The sequence below is a fragment of the Meriones unguiculatus genome, chromosome 9, assembly GCF_030254825.1.
Source record: "Meriones unguiculatus strain TT.TT164.6M chromosome 9, Bangor_MerUng_6.1, whole genome shotgun sequence".
In the NCBI taxonomy this organism is placed as follows: Eukaryota; Metazoa; Chordata; class Mammalia; order Rodentia; family Muridae; genus Meriones; species Meriones unguiculatus.
In genome coordinates this window covers 66,947,326-66,963,077 of record NC_083357.1, presented here as the reverse complement: position 1 = coordinate 66,963,077, position 15,752 = coordinate 66,947,326, and the positions used below count along the sequence as shown (strand labels likewise).

Here is a 15,752-nt window from a genome sequence, read left to right as displayed (position 1 = left end):
TGTTTTATGTTCCTTGGTGCCCTCATGAAACATTCTAGGGTTGAACCCCCCTCCCCCCACTGGATAGAAACCAAACCTTCTCTTTGATGAGGCCCTGAAAATTCTCTCACAGCCACCAGGCAGGTCTGTGAGGTGGCCACTTTGGCACCTTGGCCTAATGAAGAGAGCCAGACAGGGGTGGCCCACCTGTCAAGCAGGTGGAGGGTGTGACTTGTACCAGGGGCAGAATCATTTAGAGCAGGACAGGTCCTACCTGCAAGTCAGAGTCGTGCTCGTGGTCAGTTGATTTTGCAGCAGGGAGGCCTGCAAATTGACCTGGATGTGATTACAGAGCCTGGCTGGGGCATCCTTAAGGGTCACCGAAGATGGACTGGCACAGTACCTGGAACACTGTGGGTGATCAATAAATACTTGCCAGTGAATATTGTTTGAATCATTGATTGGATGAGATGAAGGTGAATTCTTTTCTGTTGCCTCTCCTCCTCCCTACCACGTCCTTCAACCATTCTGCTTTGTAATCCTTGAACTGCTCCTATGGGAAAGCATCTGCATAGCAGGAGAATCAGATGGACATCACTTCATTGGGGAAATGAGGCCCCCCGAAGAGCTGTGGAAACTGCCTGTCCTGGTTTTGTTTCTCTGTGGCTGTGATAAAAACACTGTCATGGTCAGGAGGGAACATGACCAAAAGCAACTTGGGAAGAAAAGGGTGTGTTTCAGCTTACAGTTCCACATCACAGTCCACCCTCAAGGGAACTCAAGGCAGGAACTGAAACAGAAGCCACGGAGGAACACGGCTTCATGGCTTGCACAGCCTGCTTTATTTTTACCACCCAGGACCACCTGCTAAGGGATGGCACTGCCCACAGTGGGCTGGACCCTCCCGATTCCATCAGCCATCAAGGAAATGCCCCTACAGGCATGCCCACAGGATAGTCTGAGGGAGCATTTCCTCAGGTGAGGTTCCCTCTTTCCAGATAACTACAGTTTGTGTCAGGTTGACAAAAAACTAAACAGCGCACTGCCCAGCATCACACCGTTAAGGGCAGCTGTGGCACCTGAGACTAGGACAATGTGACCCCAAGGCGGTGCCTTCCCTCCCTGAGGTCTGCTCAAGAGATTTTCGGGGGACTGAGGGTGGAGACTGAGGGTGAGTCCATGGAGGTCTAGGGCCCTGTGTTCGATCGCCAGCACCAAAACAAATAAACAGAAAAGGCTTCCAGCCTAGCTGGGGAGGAGAGAGCAGGTGCAGCAGACAAGCGGCCCCTCCGGGAAGCCCCTGGAATTAGTGTGTGGTAGAGCCATTTACCTGCGCAAGAGGAGGCTGTGGGAGGCGGGGCCGGGGAGGTGGCTGGAGTCAAGCTGGCTGAGTGGGAAATGCAGGAACTATGAGCCACACCGGTGCCCTTTGTAGGTGAGGAGGATGGTGAGGGTGGTGAGGGCAATCCTCTTGGGGATCTCGGAGGGGATGACTCACACCTGAGGCAGGCAGGTTACAGCTGGGTCCACAGGTGTGCTCTTGGCTGTGCCAAGTTGTAAGAGCAACTGGAGAGGCAGGAGGCAGCTGCGTGGGCCCTGAACTCCCCAGAGCAAGAGTTGCCAGGTATAGCGCTGGTCGGATGGAGGCTAGTTCCTAGGCCTGCACCTTGCTCCCCCTCCCCTGCTGCGTTGGCCTGAGCCATGGAGCCTGGCATAAGGGTGGGGCAGACAGGGTTCTTGGTAGTGGTTGGAGCTAGCCCATTCCAGACAGGCTAGTGGGAGAGGAGGTGTGCCCGGTGACCCTGCCAAGCGCTCTCCATTTCTTCTAGGTCTGGGCATGCCTCCCTGCTTAGGCGCAGGGTTGAAGGGTATCTGAGGCTAAGTCACTGCGCTGGCAGCACAAAGCCATGAGTGGGGCGTCTGTCCGGGAAGAGATGGGAGGGTGCAGGGGTGGCCCAGGTTCGAGATTTGTGGGACTATATCTGCTCCAACATCGGAGCCAGGAGTGAGCGGAGGGGTCGGGGGTGGGCGGTGGAGGTGGGGGAGGACCACAATGAGGTCCACCAAGCCAGCCTGACTGGAGACGACGACATCGAGGGACGCAGTCTCCGTATGCTGCGCCTAGGGAAGACAGTCTGGCATTTGAACTGATCTCCTGTACTCAGGGACAGTCGGGAGGATGCGGGCACCTCGAACCGGCCTCAGCCTAGAGAGGCGGCTCCAGGCAGAGTCTGCGCTCCCACTTCCAGCTCCCCCGCAAGGCGCGGGCCAGGTGGCGGCGCCCCGGCTCCGCAGCGCAGAGGAGGCGGCTTCCCGGGCCAGGGGCGGCGGCAGGGGCGGCCCCGGGATCACATGGGCGGAGGCAGGTCCTGGAGCCCCAGGCGAGCTCTCCCTAGAGTAGGACAGACGGCTGCGGTGGAACGGCGGCGGCTCCTCGTCCTTCCTCCCTCCGTCCTTCCCTCCCTCCTTCCCCGTCCTGGCGGGCCTGGCCGCGCAGCCCGACAGGCAAGCGGCAGCCAGGTGAGCGCGCGCCCACCTGCACCCTCCGCGGGGCAGCGCCCTCGGGGATCTCCGCCTCTCCGGACCCTACCCTAGGCCCAAAGCATCCCTCCCCTGAAGCTTCTCTTCGGCGTGGGTACCGGGTGGCTTGGATTCGCTTCTGATCCGGACACTCGTCCTCCAGTCTCGGGGCCTCCCGGGTACTTTGGTCTTGGTGGGAAGCCGACTTGAGAAACTAGTGCTGGGGACAGGCAGGCTATCGCTAAGGCAATTCCCGCAGCGCTCACAGCAGCGGGTCCACTGGCCGGCTCAAAGGTCTGAGACTCTCAGGGCGTTTGCAGACTGAGTGAGACACTGTGGCTGGGTGAAAGGGAAAGCCAGTTGCCTGAGGACAGGACAGTCGAACTGCCGGTCTGGATAACTCCCCCCTTACGCTAGGCCTTGATGTTCTTGAGATACTGGACAGCACTTGCTGACTCCGTATCTCCTTAGGGACAGCCTCAGGATGGGTGCTGGGCTGGGTGGTGCCCAGCCTGGTATTGTAGCTTCCTGCCTGGGTTGGCTCCTGGCTCCAGACCTAGAAGCTCAGGAAATCCTAGGAGGGCCTGGTCCATAAAGATACTCCCTTGCGGGGCAGAGGGGGCCGTGGATGGAAAGCTTGTGGCCAAACTGGCAGCATCACGAATGTGCTCTGCTGGCCAGTACCGGGGTGGGGGTAGGGGTGCCTGCCTCGGCAGATGAGCCTTGGCCTCCTTGCTTAGGCTGTTCAGAGGGTACAGCGGGGCCCTAGGAGAGGCAGTGAGCTTCCTCTTGCTCACCTGAATCTAGTTTTCAGGGCTGGGCAGGCGGCCAGGTAGCCCCTCTGAAGACCTTGGACTGACACACCTGGCTAGCTCCTTGCAGTGTGGTGGGGCGGCCCCAAGGCTTGCTGTCCTGTGTGGAAAGTTCTGCTCTGTACTGAGTATGCAGGAAGTACCTCTTGCTCTTCGTTTTGGGGACAGGAAACAAGCCTTTGAGGTAGCGGAGGGGGGATGGGCTATGAATACTCCTACCACCTGTTAGTTCCTTCCCACCGTCCTCCACCAAGCTCTCCTGTGGAAGTCTGGCCTCCTGCCGGTGGGATTGTCGTCCCTCTTGATGGATCTGCTAGGCTGAAGACCCTAGAAGGGGAAACTCAGAGTCAAGGCCTCCCAGGGTGGGGGGAAGTGAAACTCTCCAAGGGGGAGGGACTTAGTCACTTCCTCTATCACCAGCACCCAGGCCCGGGCCCTGCAGGACTGCTCTGAGACCTGTCACCCATCTTCTCCCTTTGCTGGGGGGTGTGTTGTAGGAGTGGGTCCCATCTCCCAGTGTTCTCTTCCTCAGGCATGGCGCTGACTGTGGATGTGGTGGGGCCAGCACCCTGGGGCTTCCGCATTAGCGGGGGCAGAGATTTCCACACACCCATCATTGTGACCAAGGTAAGAGCTGTTTTTAGGAGATAAGGAGCTAGCTACACCCCCCTCCCAGAAAATGAGGGGTGTCTTGTTTCCCACAGGTGCTTTCCCCATTTCTTTTTTTCCGGGAGCATGGAGCTTGCTCTGGGCAATGTTGGCGGGGAGGGGGGACAGTTGTGATCTGCCCCTTTGCCCTACAGTCTCAGACCACACACAGCCATTTGGGGGTGGTTATATAGGACAAGTGCTTCTTCAAGTTTTTGGTAGGTCGGTAGTGTCTTTTCTGCCCAGGCCCAGGCTGAGGCCCTGCCTGGAGAGCACTCGTAGCCCGGGCGGTACTTGGGCAGCTGAAAGGTATGATTTGCACAGGCAGGGTTCTCTATCCAGAAGTGTTCCCAAGCTCAGTTCCTGACATCCTGCCATCACATTCCTTGGGAGGCCCGTGTTTGAATGCCAATGTATGTGTCTGCCTGTGTGTGTGCTGGGGGGAGGTGGGGCTGCCACTCAAGCCTGTAAGGGATTAGCTGATGAGCTGGCGGACCAGGAAAGATGGTAGGGGTACAGTCCTGCTTCTGCATCTCTTGGGCAACTGGAGGTCCCTTCCGCTCCAGCCTTCTCAAGCTGTACCCCTATACCGGGTGGGATACTCACCAGCCAGAATCTGGCTCCTCATCCCTATAGGTAACAGAGCGGGGCAAGGCTGAGGCAGCGGACCTCCGGCCTGGCGACATCATTGTGGCCATCAACGGGGAGAGTGCAGAGAGCATGCTCCATGCTGAGGCCCAGAGCAAGATCCGACAGAGTGCCTCACCCCTACGACTACAGCTGGACCGGTAGGCCTTCCACCTCCACTGGCTGGTCCTGCCACCCTTTCCCCTCCTCCACTTGCCCATTGCCAGCCAGGCAGCTGCCCTCAGTCCTGCCGACAGCACCAACATACTCCCATCTCAGTCTTTCAAGGCCCCTTTGACATGGGAAGTCCTCAGCCCTGGGCCTGTGGTGGGGAAAAGGAAGATGTCCCAGTAACTATATGGATCTAGGTGGGCGCCAGGCTGGGCATGCAGCCACAGGAGAGGTGGGGCGAGCTGGCACCAGCTACCTGGAAGCCCGGGTTTGACTGGTTCCCGGGAGTGTGAATGGTACAGGGTGTGGGCATGAAGTGGTTGAAGAGAGGAGACTTCTGGGCAAGCTGTACCCTAGCCTGAGTCTCTAGTACCCTTGACTCTGAGATGGCTTTTTTTTGTAGAACCAGGTGGAGATGGGAATCGAGGACTCACAACTCACAAAGCTTATAGTCCCTTCCCATCACTGTTTTGGGCTTGGCCATTGAACATGGGTCCCTACACTCATGAGGAGTGTTGTGGGTAGGGGGAGGCTGTGACAGGTGGCTGCTCAGGGTGGATAATCACAGTGAGTCACAATTCAAGAATGCTGGGAGATTCCTTGGTCCAAAGGCTCTCTGGGCAGGCCAGCAAAGGAGTTGGATGTCTTCTGCTTCTCCCTCTGCCTCTGCCCCACTGCCTGACTTTCTTCTGGCCCTGCCTCTGCATCCCTCCTCCCCCATGGGTCCTTCTGGTAGGTAATACTGCATGGTAATCATGGCAGGCTCCCACGATACAGTCTCTCTTCATACCATTCTGTCCCTGAGTGTTTGTAGAGAGAGACCTAAAGAGAGGAGGGTGGAGGGGGCCTCATGGCATCTGGGAATAGGACCAAAATCCACAGGAGGCAGCAATCAGGGGAAGATCTGCTGACACCATTGCTTGCTGTTTGCTCTTTCTTGGAGGAACCTGGCCATTGGGGATGTGGGCCTGGCCAGTTCAACACCACGCAAGCCAAGGCTCTGAGCATCTTTATTCTTTGGCCAAGACCCCCTCCTCAACCCTCTTCCCACCTCTCCAGGAGCCATTTAGAAGCTCTGAGGCAGGAACTCCCCTCACCCTGACCCTGCACCACTACCTCTGATCCAGGAAGGCAAAGGCTCCTGACAGGCAACCTTTCTAGAAGTGAGCAGAGACCCAGGAGTGTAGTAACTATGATGGTGGGAGGCAGGAGTTGCTTTCCTTACCTTCACCTTTGATCTCCAATGATCTCGCACCCTAGGTTCCTCCCAGCTCCACTAGGAAGAGCTTTAGGAAGGGTCCACTTGGGCCAGAGGAGCCTCTCTGGCTAGCTGCTGTCTGCTGTAGGTCGGGAGTTGAGCCCTTTTGTATCCCCAGTCTCCAAGTCTCCTGTGTGGAAGGGAAGGAAAGGCTGGTTCCACCTCTTGTTTTGCTGGGGAGGAGTCTGGGAAAGGGATTCCTAGTCACCTTCCCAAAGACGCTGTGGCTATCAGGAGAGCAGCTGGTAGGGACAAGCTATCAATAAGTGAAAGTCGGTACCTGGCCCAGGCAACAGTGGGCTTTGGGACAACTCATTTTCCATCTTATGGCCTTGGTTTCTCCACAGTTTTCAAGACAAGGGGTTATTTATATGGAATTAGCCATCTTCTTCAAATTAATCTCAAGCAGATGCTGCCCTGTAATCGTCTAGATGAAATGTAGAAGAGAGAGAGATGGGTCATGGGAGAAACTTCTGATACACTGAATTTATCCAGCACTTTGCTGAAACTCTGTCCTTCCTGTTATGGTGCTGAACCTGAGAGGAATGATGATTGATGGGAGTCTTTTGTTTTGAACTTACCAAAGTTAAAAGTCCAATGTCCAAGTGTCCTGGATAGTTGGCTGGTGTAAAGGAGCAGGCCCAAGAACAGTGTTTAGGAAGGGGGAAGTCTAGAGTCCTGTGACAGTCTCCTCTCTCTTGTCTCTCAGGTCCCAAACTGCCTTTCCTGGGCAGACTAATGGGGAGGGCTCCTTGGAAGTGCTGGCATCTAGATTCCAGGTAAGCTGGGCCTTCCAGCCGTGAGCTACAGCACCCCCAAGTACCCTTGGGAGGTGCAGCCAGCAGGGTCATGCCAACTTTCTCTTGGCCCCTTTCTCCACAGGGCTCTCTGAGGACACGCCATGACAGCCAGTCCTCCTGGAGGCCTGCCTACTTCAGCCCAGCCTCCCTTAGTCCCAGGGCAGGTAGCCCTTTCTCCACTCCACCCCCAACCAGCCCACTTACCCTTTCAGGAGAGGATGTGATTGGCTGCAGGTGAGCACAGTGGCTGGCTACCCTGGCCAAGGGAGCCACCAAGTCTAAGCCTAGCCCCTCAGAGTCTCAGTAGTTACATGTAGGGGGCCCTGGATGCCCCTCCCCTCTTCCTTCCTGGGACAGGCTGTGTGGGCTCCGTACCCACACACACACCCTCCCCATTTCAGTTTCCAGAGTCTGACACACTCACCAGGCCTTGCTGCTACTCAACACTTGTCCTCCCCGGGCCGCCCCACCAGCCAACAGGTGAGGCTTCTTGAGGGAAGGAGATGAGACTTGTCTCCCGTGCCACTGGCTGCCATCGGTGCCTCTGGCACTATAAGCAGCTGGCAACCTGAGCAGCCTGTGGGAACATCCCCTGGCAACAGGTCTATTACACCCCTGAGCCAGAGACGCTAGCTAGCTCTGAGGCCACTGTGCATTCTTCTCTCCTGTCACTCCAGCTCCTCCACTCTGCCAGCTTTCTCCCTTCTCAGTATGTTTCTTTTGGGCTGTGACTGAAATAGTTTTGCTGCTGTTGTTGGGATGAGGCCCTCTGTGCTGGCTGCATCTCTCAAAGACATTCCTCTCTGTTACAAGCCCCCAACTCCCACCCCAGCTCTTGATCTCCTTCCACTCAGCCCAGAGAGCCTCTGAGGGACTGTATGGTTCTGCCTTATGCCTCCCTTGGCCTGTTTCCTGTCTGCTCCTTCCTCTGTCGGGCCCTCCCCCACCATGTCCCCAGCCTCCCTGTGGCCACTGCTGACAGCATAACCCCCAGGTGGTATTTCTCCTCCCCAAGGGCAGGGGCGGGGCAGAGAAATAGTTAGACAACAGCCCTGGCAATCAGCTGCTGGGGGCAGAGTGGCTGGGGGCATGTCTGGCCTTTGGGTGAGGAGGACAAGGCCCAGCTGCTGGAATCTTACTTTTGGTTTGGTTCTGCATTCCGAAGAGCAGGGCCTTTGAGGGGTGAAAGGTTCTGCATTCCAAAGAGCAGGGTCTTTGGGGGGGTGGTAGGGGGAGAGGAAGTGAAGAGGGCTCTGGAGAAGAAAGGGTTGGAATTTGTGGTGATAGGCCCCATGCCTACACCAGGGCCAGTTGGGTGATGTGGCCACAGGGCCATCTTTAAGGAATTTAAGATGTGGCTGTTAAGATAAGACAAACATGCCAAACAATTTTGAAACGATTAAGTATGAAACAGTGTGAGATTAATTACAAAAGCAGGAGGCATTCTGGAAGGGGAGAGAGCTAAGTAGGTTGGGTGGCCTGGAAAGGCTTTGCTAGCAATTTTGCTGGACAGTGGAGGGAGACTGGGGTAGGGTGAGTGAGAAGCAGTGGTCTGAAGTTCTTTTTTGTTTTGTTTTGAGACTGGTTTCTCTGTGTAGTCTTGGCTCTCCTGGACTCTGTAGACCAGGCTGGCCTCGAACTCACAGAGATCTGCCTGCCTCTGCCTCCTGAGCACTGGGATTAAAGGTCTGTGCCACCCTAGACCAGCCTAGAACTTGTGTTTTGTCAAACCTGTATGCTAAGGAAGAGCTGGGGTCAGGTGTTAGGCAGGCCCTGGCTAGTCACATTCCTGTTGCGTTACTCAGAGCAGGGCCCTCTTCCTCTCTGTTCCTCAGAGTCAGGCTAGATTGACCCCAAGGAACTCTCATCCTCTCTCAAGCAGCTGTTTCTCCTCAAGCACCCTCTGGGCTCTTAGGGATGCATTCATGGAAAAAATAAAAATCCAGAACTCCTAAGCACTCAGGCTGTGCTGGTAGGTGCGGGAGCCATGGGGTCCATGCTTCCCTCCTGAGTCACACCGCATTTTAGCATCTTAGAGGCACCAAGTCCATAGGAAAGGAACACATTTGGTCTGACTAGGTTCCTAACCTTGTTGAACGTCTTCCAGTTCTCTGGCCCATCTCTGATACTCACTGTGAACATCTCTGGCTGCCCCATAGCACGTTTGGAGGAAGTCACCACAGGCATGTGCATGACGGGCAGATGATGAGGAAGGGGTTTGCTGGATTTGAAGAGGAAACATAACCTTCTCTGGAAGCAGGGTCCTCAGGTGTCTGGGAGGGACAGGGGAGGCAAGGGCAGGCCTCTTCAAGTGATGGTATTGGTTGTTCAGGAAGAACTGGGGGCCAGAGGGAGCAGAGATTTTCTGATTTTGTCATGGGCTCTTGGCTGGCTGAGGCTAGAGAACTAGGATATAGGGTACCTGTCACCTCTCAGGTGTCATGCTGGAAGCTGCAGATTCACCAAGTGAAGAAACACATCTCTCCTCTTGCTGGGAAGTGAGATCTTGGCCCTGGAAGGAACCTAGGCAGGAAGGATTCAGTCCCACCTCCACCCCCCTTCTTGGCTGTTGTCCAATGAAGGGCATATGTTGGTCTGCTCTTGAGGCCCTGAGAAAGTTATCAGAGACCATCTTTAGTCTGGAATAACCATCTAGGAGCCTTGTATGGCTGGGGTTCTGCCTCACATTCCTAGGAAGCCTGGACCAGCCACTGTGCCCTTCATGGTAGCAAAGGAACCCAAAGAGGCTGGGGATATATTTCAGTTGTTAGAACACTTGAGGATCTCTACCCAATCCCAGGTTCCCAGGCTGGAAACAGGCTTCTAGAATCGACAGTGAAGAAGTCTGGGTTTCAAAGTACCAGAGCACACGGATGAATTGAGATTATTTGCAGAGTGAAGCTGCTTATAATGCTTGAGAGGCGGTGGTAGGGTAGGGCAGGCAGGCCCAGACCTCAAACAGTGGCGGAAAGGGGCAGTGGGGAGCCTGGAGCTGATCCTCTTAGGAGAGCTGCGTGAATTGCCTGGGGCCCCATCCCAGCTCTAGGAGGGTTTAACCCTTTACCCGTTTTTGTTGCAAAATGGTTGGCTTCTAGGCTTGCTTGCTTCTTTTCTGTTTCTTCTGTGGAACAGGAGGCTGCCCACATCTCTGTGGACAGGTAGCATGATCTAAGTGTTATCTAAAGGGTGTCTGTGTGGAGTCCCCCACATGATGTCCTCCTCCTGCTCCGTGTGCATCTTAAGCATCTCTGCATCTGGGCGCTTGGCCTGTCTCCGCTCATGGATCTCATCCTCTCTGGTGCATTGGCTGTGAGGGCTGGGCACCAGGTACCTGACACCAGCGGGTCATTGGAGACTAGGCGCCCCCTCGCGTTGATCATGGGAACAGCATCTGGTAGTGCACACGGAACAAGCTGGCCATTGGGGGTGGGGGTGGGAGACTGACTCCTCCCTGCGGCTCTCCTCCCACAGGCCGGCCACAGCAGCCCAAGCGACTCCTCCGCAGTAAGGGTGCTGCAACAATCCCCAGGACCTCGGTCCTCCAGCCCCAGGTTCAGGTACCAGCAGGTCTTGCAGAGTTGGGTGAGCTCCTGGAGGGTCTGGAGGGGACTGGTTTCCTCAGAAGGAATGGGAGTCTCCACCCCTTAATCCTTTCATACTCCTCTGCACCTGGGTGTGTCCCAACAACCAGGCTCAGGGTCCTCATTCCTAGCTGTCTCTTCCGCAGCGGCTTGGACCTGGAAGAGGACTCAGAGGTGTTCAAGATGCTGCAGGAAAACCGCCAGGGACGGGCGGCCCCGAGGCAGTCCAGCTCCTTTCGGCTTTTGCAGGAAGCCTTGGAGGCTGAGGAGAGAGGTGAGGCCTCTAGGCTCTGGGATGAAGTAAGGCCCCTTGGACTCCCTGGAATGAGGCCAAACAGACTAAGGAAGTAGCTTAAGGGTCCATAGCAGAACTAGGGGTTAGGGGAGCAGACGTCAGGCCCCAGTTGCCTTAAAAAAGCTTATGTTCTGGTTGGGGTTGCTGGGTACCCCCAAAAGGTGGTGGGTGGTACCAGTCAGAACCAGGAAAACAAGGGAGTGATAAAAAACAGGAACTCCAGGCTGGGTCTCCAGGGAGGGCTTCTTGGAGAAAGAGGGATTTGATTTGGCCTTGAAACAAGATCCAAGACTCCAACAGCCTTAAGACAGTGGCCTGGCTAGGAGCACTATGGAATGTGGGGGCCAGCAGCCAGAGAGCTTTGGGTTATGTTCACAAGAAAATGGCTTGGCCTGGAAGCATGGGAGGGCGTCAGGGAGGGCTAGTTGTGCTGAGGCAAGGGCCTTGGGAGCCAGAACAAAGAACACTGTGCCACAAGCTGTCATGCCAGGCAAGATATGTTTGTGAACAACACAGTGCAGGCTCCTGCCAGCTGCCCATTTACTCACTGGAAATATACTGGGTGTATTTCTCCAGTGGAGCAGATATGTCAAGTCATACCCTGGCCTCGACCCCTGAGGAGCGCCAGTTATTGGGGATATGGCCCTAGGAAGTCCCCATAGGAGTGGGATGCATGCTGTCCCTCCAGGAAATGGGGAATAATGCGCTTTATGGTAGCAGACAATGGCCAGTCCCCTGGTAGCTGTTTCCAGCCCTGTGAGGGCGTAGTATTCCCAAGGCTCACGTGGGAACATATGGGACTGAGTGAGAAGGTTTTGGAACAAATCCCATTCATCCCAACTCTGAGGTCTCTAGAGACTGAGGGAGAAGCCACGGGATGATTGGTAGCAGTGGCGGGGTGGGGGGAGGGTACGAACATAAGGTCCCTTCATGGGTGCCTCAGACGCAGCTGAAGCCTGGACAATAGCTGCCCGAAGCCTCTCTGCTCCATCTTGGTGTTTTTGCTGGCTCAGAAGCGATGACGCATATAAAAGCCCTTTGAAAGGGCTGTACAAAGACGCTGTGATGTTCTTATGGCCTAGAATTACCTGTGTATATCATCATGACCGGTTCACAGAAAGAGAACACCTTCATGTCTGTGTCAAATACTAGGCACAGATGTTCCTAGGTTGCTTTGGAAGGACAGGGTTCAGAACCTGACATCAGCCTTTGCCAAGGGTCTGGCCCGGTCACCTTCTTTCTTTACCTGCTTGCACACCCACTAGTACTTTAGAGGTCCGTGTGAAGGTCTGCCTTTTAAAACAATTGTGGGAGCGTCCTGGGGAGGAACCGGGGAATGTCGTAAAATGCCATTAAGTACGGCTGGCTACCTCTGCGGTGGACAAGAAGCTCTCATGCGTCTGTCTCCCGCCCCTCCCAGGTGGCACTCCTGCCTTTGTGCCCAGCTCGCTGAGTCCTCAGGCTTCCTTGTCCATCTCTAGGGCCGCGGCCACCCCACCCAAGCTTCACACCTGTGAGAAGTGCAGTGTCAACATCTCGTGAGTATCGGAGGGCTGGGTGATGACCGTACTTTGGGGAGCACGGGGCTTTCAGACAAAGCTGGGCGGTTAGTCGGGCATAGTAGAGGGAAGCCTGGCCAAAGGGCTTCACGTTCAGAATGAATGCTTGGTTGCTTCCTGCCCAGCCCCTTTTCCTCCCTCCTCCCAAAAGGAATGAAAAATGCTACCACTTAGGTTTTGATACGTATTCCCCAAGTCTCTGGAAATCTGTCCCCAGGTGAAGCACCTCCCTCATCTCGGAAGGGCTTGCTGTCCTTTCCCTGTCCTGGGTTGTTTCTCAGTGGGTGGCATGATCATGCAGCCTTCTCTCCGGTTTAAAAAAAATGCTGATACCCCTCCCTCTATAAATGCTAACATGGAGAGTCACGTGACTGACTTTGGGCAGTGTCTTGACCTTTCCTGGCTGCAGCTTTCTCGTTGGTTGGACGGGATAGTGTCCTGTGCCCTGAGGAAAGTAGGTGGGAAATCGGCTCTCCCAGGAGCCTGTGTTCCTGTCCCTGGAGGGTGTGTAAAGCACAGAGCACACCATTAGCCCCAGGGTATCGGTTCTGATTTCACTGCCCTGTAATGCTGACGCCACGAGTTCTATATCCAGGGTCATTCTCGAAGAGCCACTGCCCAGGGGACGGATGGGGGATTCCGTCAGTCCATGAGACGGGGTCTGCCTGAGACTACATAGTCTTGCCTAACTAATGCTGTGATCATGTATGAGCCTGCCTGGCTCAAGGTGTAACCTTGTCGTTTTAATTAACTATTATTTATTAGTGTTTGCCTGAGTGTAGAAGTAACCGTGGCCTAGCTGTGAAGGTCAGGAGACAATGCCGGGCGGTGGTGGCATACAGGACGTTAGTCCCAGCACTTTGGAAGCAGAAGCGGCTGAATCTCTCTAATGAGTTCAAGGCCAGCCTAGCCTGGTCTACAGAGCCAGTTCTAAGACAGCCAGGGTTACATGGAGAAACCCTGTCTGAAAAACAAAAACAAAAATAAGTTTTGGGAGTTGGATCTCTCCTTCTACCATGGGTTCTGGGGATGGTACTCAGGCTGCCAGGCTTGTGTGGCAAAGTGTTTTAACCCAACGAACCATCCGGCCCTAGGGGAGTGTTTGTACATGTCTGTGTTGATACTTCTGTTGGTGGTTGGTAAAATAAAATTTCTGAGAGAGGCTTTTGGGAGCCAAATGCCCGAGGTATTTGTGTCTGAGGTTCTGACTGGCTGGGGAACAGGTTTCCTGGGATTGGTGGCCTCAAGCCAGGCCCTTCTGACTATCCTGCCACTGTCCTGAAACTAATGGGCTTTCTCTTTCGGCAGGAACCAGGCCGTCCGCATCCAGGAGGGGCGGTACCGACACCCTGGCTGCTACGCCTGCGCAGACTGTGGGCTGAACCTGAAGATGCGCGGCCACTTCTGGGTGGGCGATGAGCTGTACTGTGAGAAGCACGCGCGCCAGCGCTACTCGGTGCCTGGAACTCTTAACTCCCGAGCCTGAGCTCTGAGGTGCTCAGACCGAGCGTACGGGGAGGGGTGGTAGCAGGTGATGGCTCCTACACGAACTGAGGTTGGGGAGACCCCTTTGTCCTTGCTGGGTGAGGCCAAGGGCTGGGACTAGTGTCAGGCTACCATGAGGACAGTTCCGCTCTCTCTGGCCTTTCTCCTGCAGGCCAGGTGCTGTACTGCAGTCTGAAGTGGCCGCTATGTTGGACAGGTTTGCGCATAGGGAAAGCTGGGCCTGAGGTTAATGCTCTTCACGCTGTAAAGTTTCTCACATATGAACTCTATATACATGTGGATAAAATTAAATAGTGTCCTTTCTTCTTTCCTTGTTCCTGGGAAGAAAGTCTTTATGGGTCCCGTTTTATTTCCCCTCCCTTAAGCCTCACCCCATTGCAGAGACCTGCTTCTTGTTTTTCTTTTTTTTTGTTCCTTTGATACAGTATCCCAGGTACCTCAAACTTACAGTTCTGCCTCTCAGCCAGCATTGGTGGCTCATGCCTTTAATCCCAGCACTCGGGAGGCAGAGAGAGGCCGGTGGATCTCTGTGAGTTCCAGGGCCAGCCTGGTCTACAGAGTGAGTCTAGGATAGCCAAGGATACACAGGGAAACCCTGTCTTAAAACACCAACCAACCAACCAACCAACCAACCAAACAAACAAAAAACCAGTTCTGCCTCTCAGCCTTTGGTTCGCTGGGATGACAGGCATGTGCCCCACCACATTCAGTGACTTGCTTCTTTAAGCTGGGGGTTTATGTGTCCTTAACTCTTATTAAAAAATAATTTAAAAAAAGATGGTCGCTCATATTTGGAGGGAGGGGCTTTCTTCTCTGAAGCTGGGAGAGACATAGAAACAGAGGAGCAGAGAAGGGTTTCCTGGTGGGACAGCCAAACATTCCACAAACTCAAGGTTGGACAGAGATAGACTGGGGTCAGCCCTCACTCAGGGTGGATGCTACCTGCCTCAGTGACTACCAATGTACACAGATGAGCAGGACAGGCGGGGAGGGGGCATCCAGTGATGGGGTGTGTGTGTGTGTAGGAACTTGATCCCTCAGGCTGCTTGCCTTATTTGGAACGATGATCCACCAACCAAGGATAACGTTGCTTCAGGGCTGCAGGATGGCCTTCCTGGGGCCTGAGACAGTCCAAGAGAATACTTGTCCCATGGACACCCCCTCCCCACCCCACCACACCCACCAAGAGCTGGGTCTCCAGACAAGGCTGGTCTGCTTATACCCACACTCCTTCTATTGGCTTCATGATTGGAGGGAAATACAACAGGTGTGGCGGGTGCCCAGCATCCTGTCCTCTGGTGGGTGTGCTCGAACAGAGAGGGAAGGAGCAGCGGTCCTCTGCAAACCCGAAATTTCTGGTCTGATCAATGAGCCATCCTTAGGTTTAATCTCGGAGGACGTTTCAGAGCGTCTCCAGGTGGTGTGTGTTCCAGCCATGACCCAGTCAGCCTGGGGAGGGGATGCTTGTGAACCTCATTTTCATAGGGTATCAAAGCTGGCTTTGGAGGATGGGGTCTTGATGGCACTCTTTGCTATCTGGCTCTTTGGGAAGGCAGAGACTGTGTTGCCTTCTTGGACACCTGCGCATATAATTTATACCTTGATGTAATTATCCCACCTTTTGCCTGGATGGCTGCCTGAAGGTGAGCCTCTATTTTTACAGAAAAGATCAAGGCTGGCTGGCTGAGTGTCTGGCCGGTTGCTGGTTAGAAAGGAGGTAGTCTCTTTGGTGCCATCTAGTGTTCAACGATCCCACTGCAGGGAAAAGGCCCAGGGAAAAGGAATTCGTTAGAATTTGAGCTTTGGCACAGTCGGCAGGGAAAAGGATTTAAACTCCCCCCTTCCCACCATGCGTGCCACCCCACTCCTGGAGAGAATGTGAAAGTAGAAGCCACGGGGCTGGCAGCGTGAGATACAATAGCTGCTAAGTTAAGGCTGACTTGGAACACACAGGAGCTGCTGTGTATTCAAAGCTGTGCCCATCTGAGAAAGGACT

General features: G+C 54.8%; 1 protein-coding gene and 1 long non-coding RNA gene across 4 annotated transcripts; one reads left to right on the top strand and one right to left on the bottom strand.

The window, feature by feature from the left end:
• Positions 1 to 802: 802 nt before the first annotated feature.
• On the bottom strand, positions 803 to 3,622 carry LOC132656503 (uncharacterized). 2 transcript variants are annotated; one of them, XR_009594251.1, is made up of 3 exons: positions 3,297 to 3,622; positions 2,619 to 2,838; positions 803 to 2,371 (listed from the first exon to the last, which is right to left on the bottom strand). It is a non-coding gene; the product is annotated as an uncharacterized LOC132656503 (long non-coding RNA). The 2 variants fall into 2 exon arrangements; XR_009594250.1 differs by lacking the exon at positions 3,297 to 3,622 and having other exon boundaries at positions 2,619 to 2,957.
• On the top strand, positions 2,360 to 14,407 carry Pdlim2 (PDZ and LIM domain 2). 2 transcript variants are annotated; one of them, XM_021642430.2, is made up of 10 exons: positions 2,360 to 2,499; positions 3,844 to 3,938; positions 4,596 to 4,747; positions 6,725 to 6,794; positions 6,898 to 7,049; positions 7,217 to 7,295; positions 10,287 to 10,372; positions 10,543 to 10,670; positions 12,112 to 12,229; positions 13,559 to 14,407. In XM_021642430.2, the coding sequence occupies exons 2-10, from the start codon at positions 3,846 to 3,848 to the stop codon at positions 13,734 to 13,736; spliced, it is 1,056 nt and encodes a 351-aa protein (XP_021498105.1). In that variant the 5' UTR covers positions 2,360 to 2,499; positions 3,844 to 3,845; the 3' UTR covers positions 13,737 to 14,407. The 2 variants fall into 2 exon arrangements, with proteins under 2 accessions (XP_021498105.1, XP_021498107.1); XM_021642432.2 differs by having other exon boundaries at positions 2,438 to 2,499; positions 12,173 to 12,229; positions 13,559 to 13,638.
• Positions 14,408 to 15,752: the final 1,345 nt, after the last annotated feature.

Bases quoted from the DNA above. Each gene is read 5' to 3' on its own strand.
- Pdlim2 (XM_021642430.2), top strand. From the start codon at position 3,846: ATGGCGCTGACTGTGGATGTGGTGGGGCCAGCACCCTGGGGCTTCCGC. The intron at 10,373-10,542 runs GTACCAGCAGGT...TCTCTTCCGCAG, and splicing joins TCCTCCAGCCCCAGGTTCAG to CGGCTTGGACCTGGAAGAGG. The intron at 12,230-13,558 runs GTGAGTATCGGA...CTCTTTCGGCAG, and splicing joins AAGTGCAGTGTCAACATCTC to GAACCAGGCCGTCCGCATCC.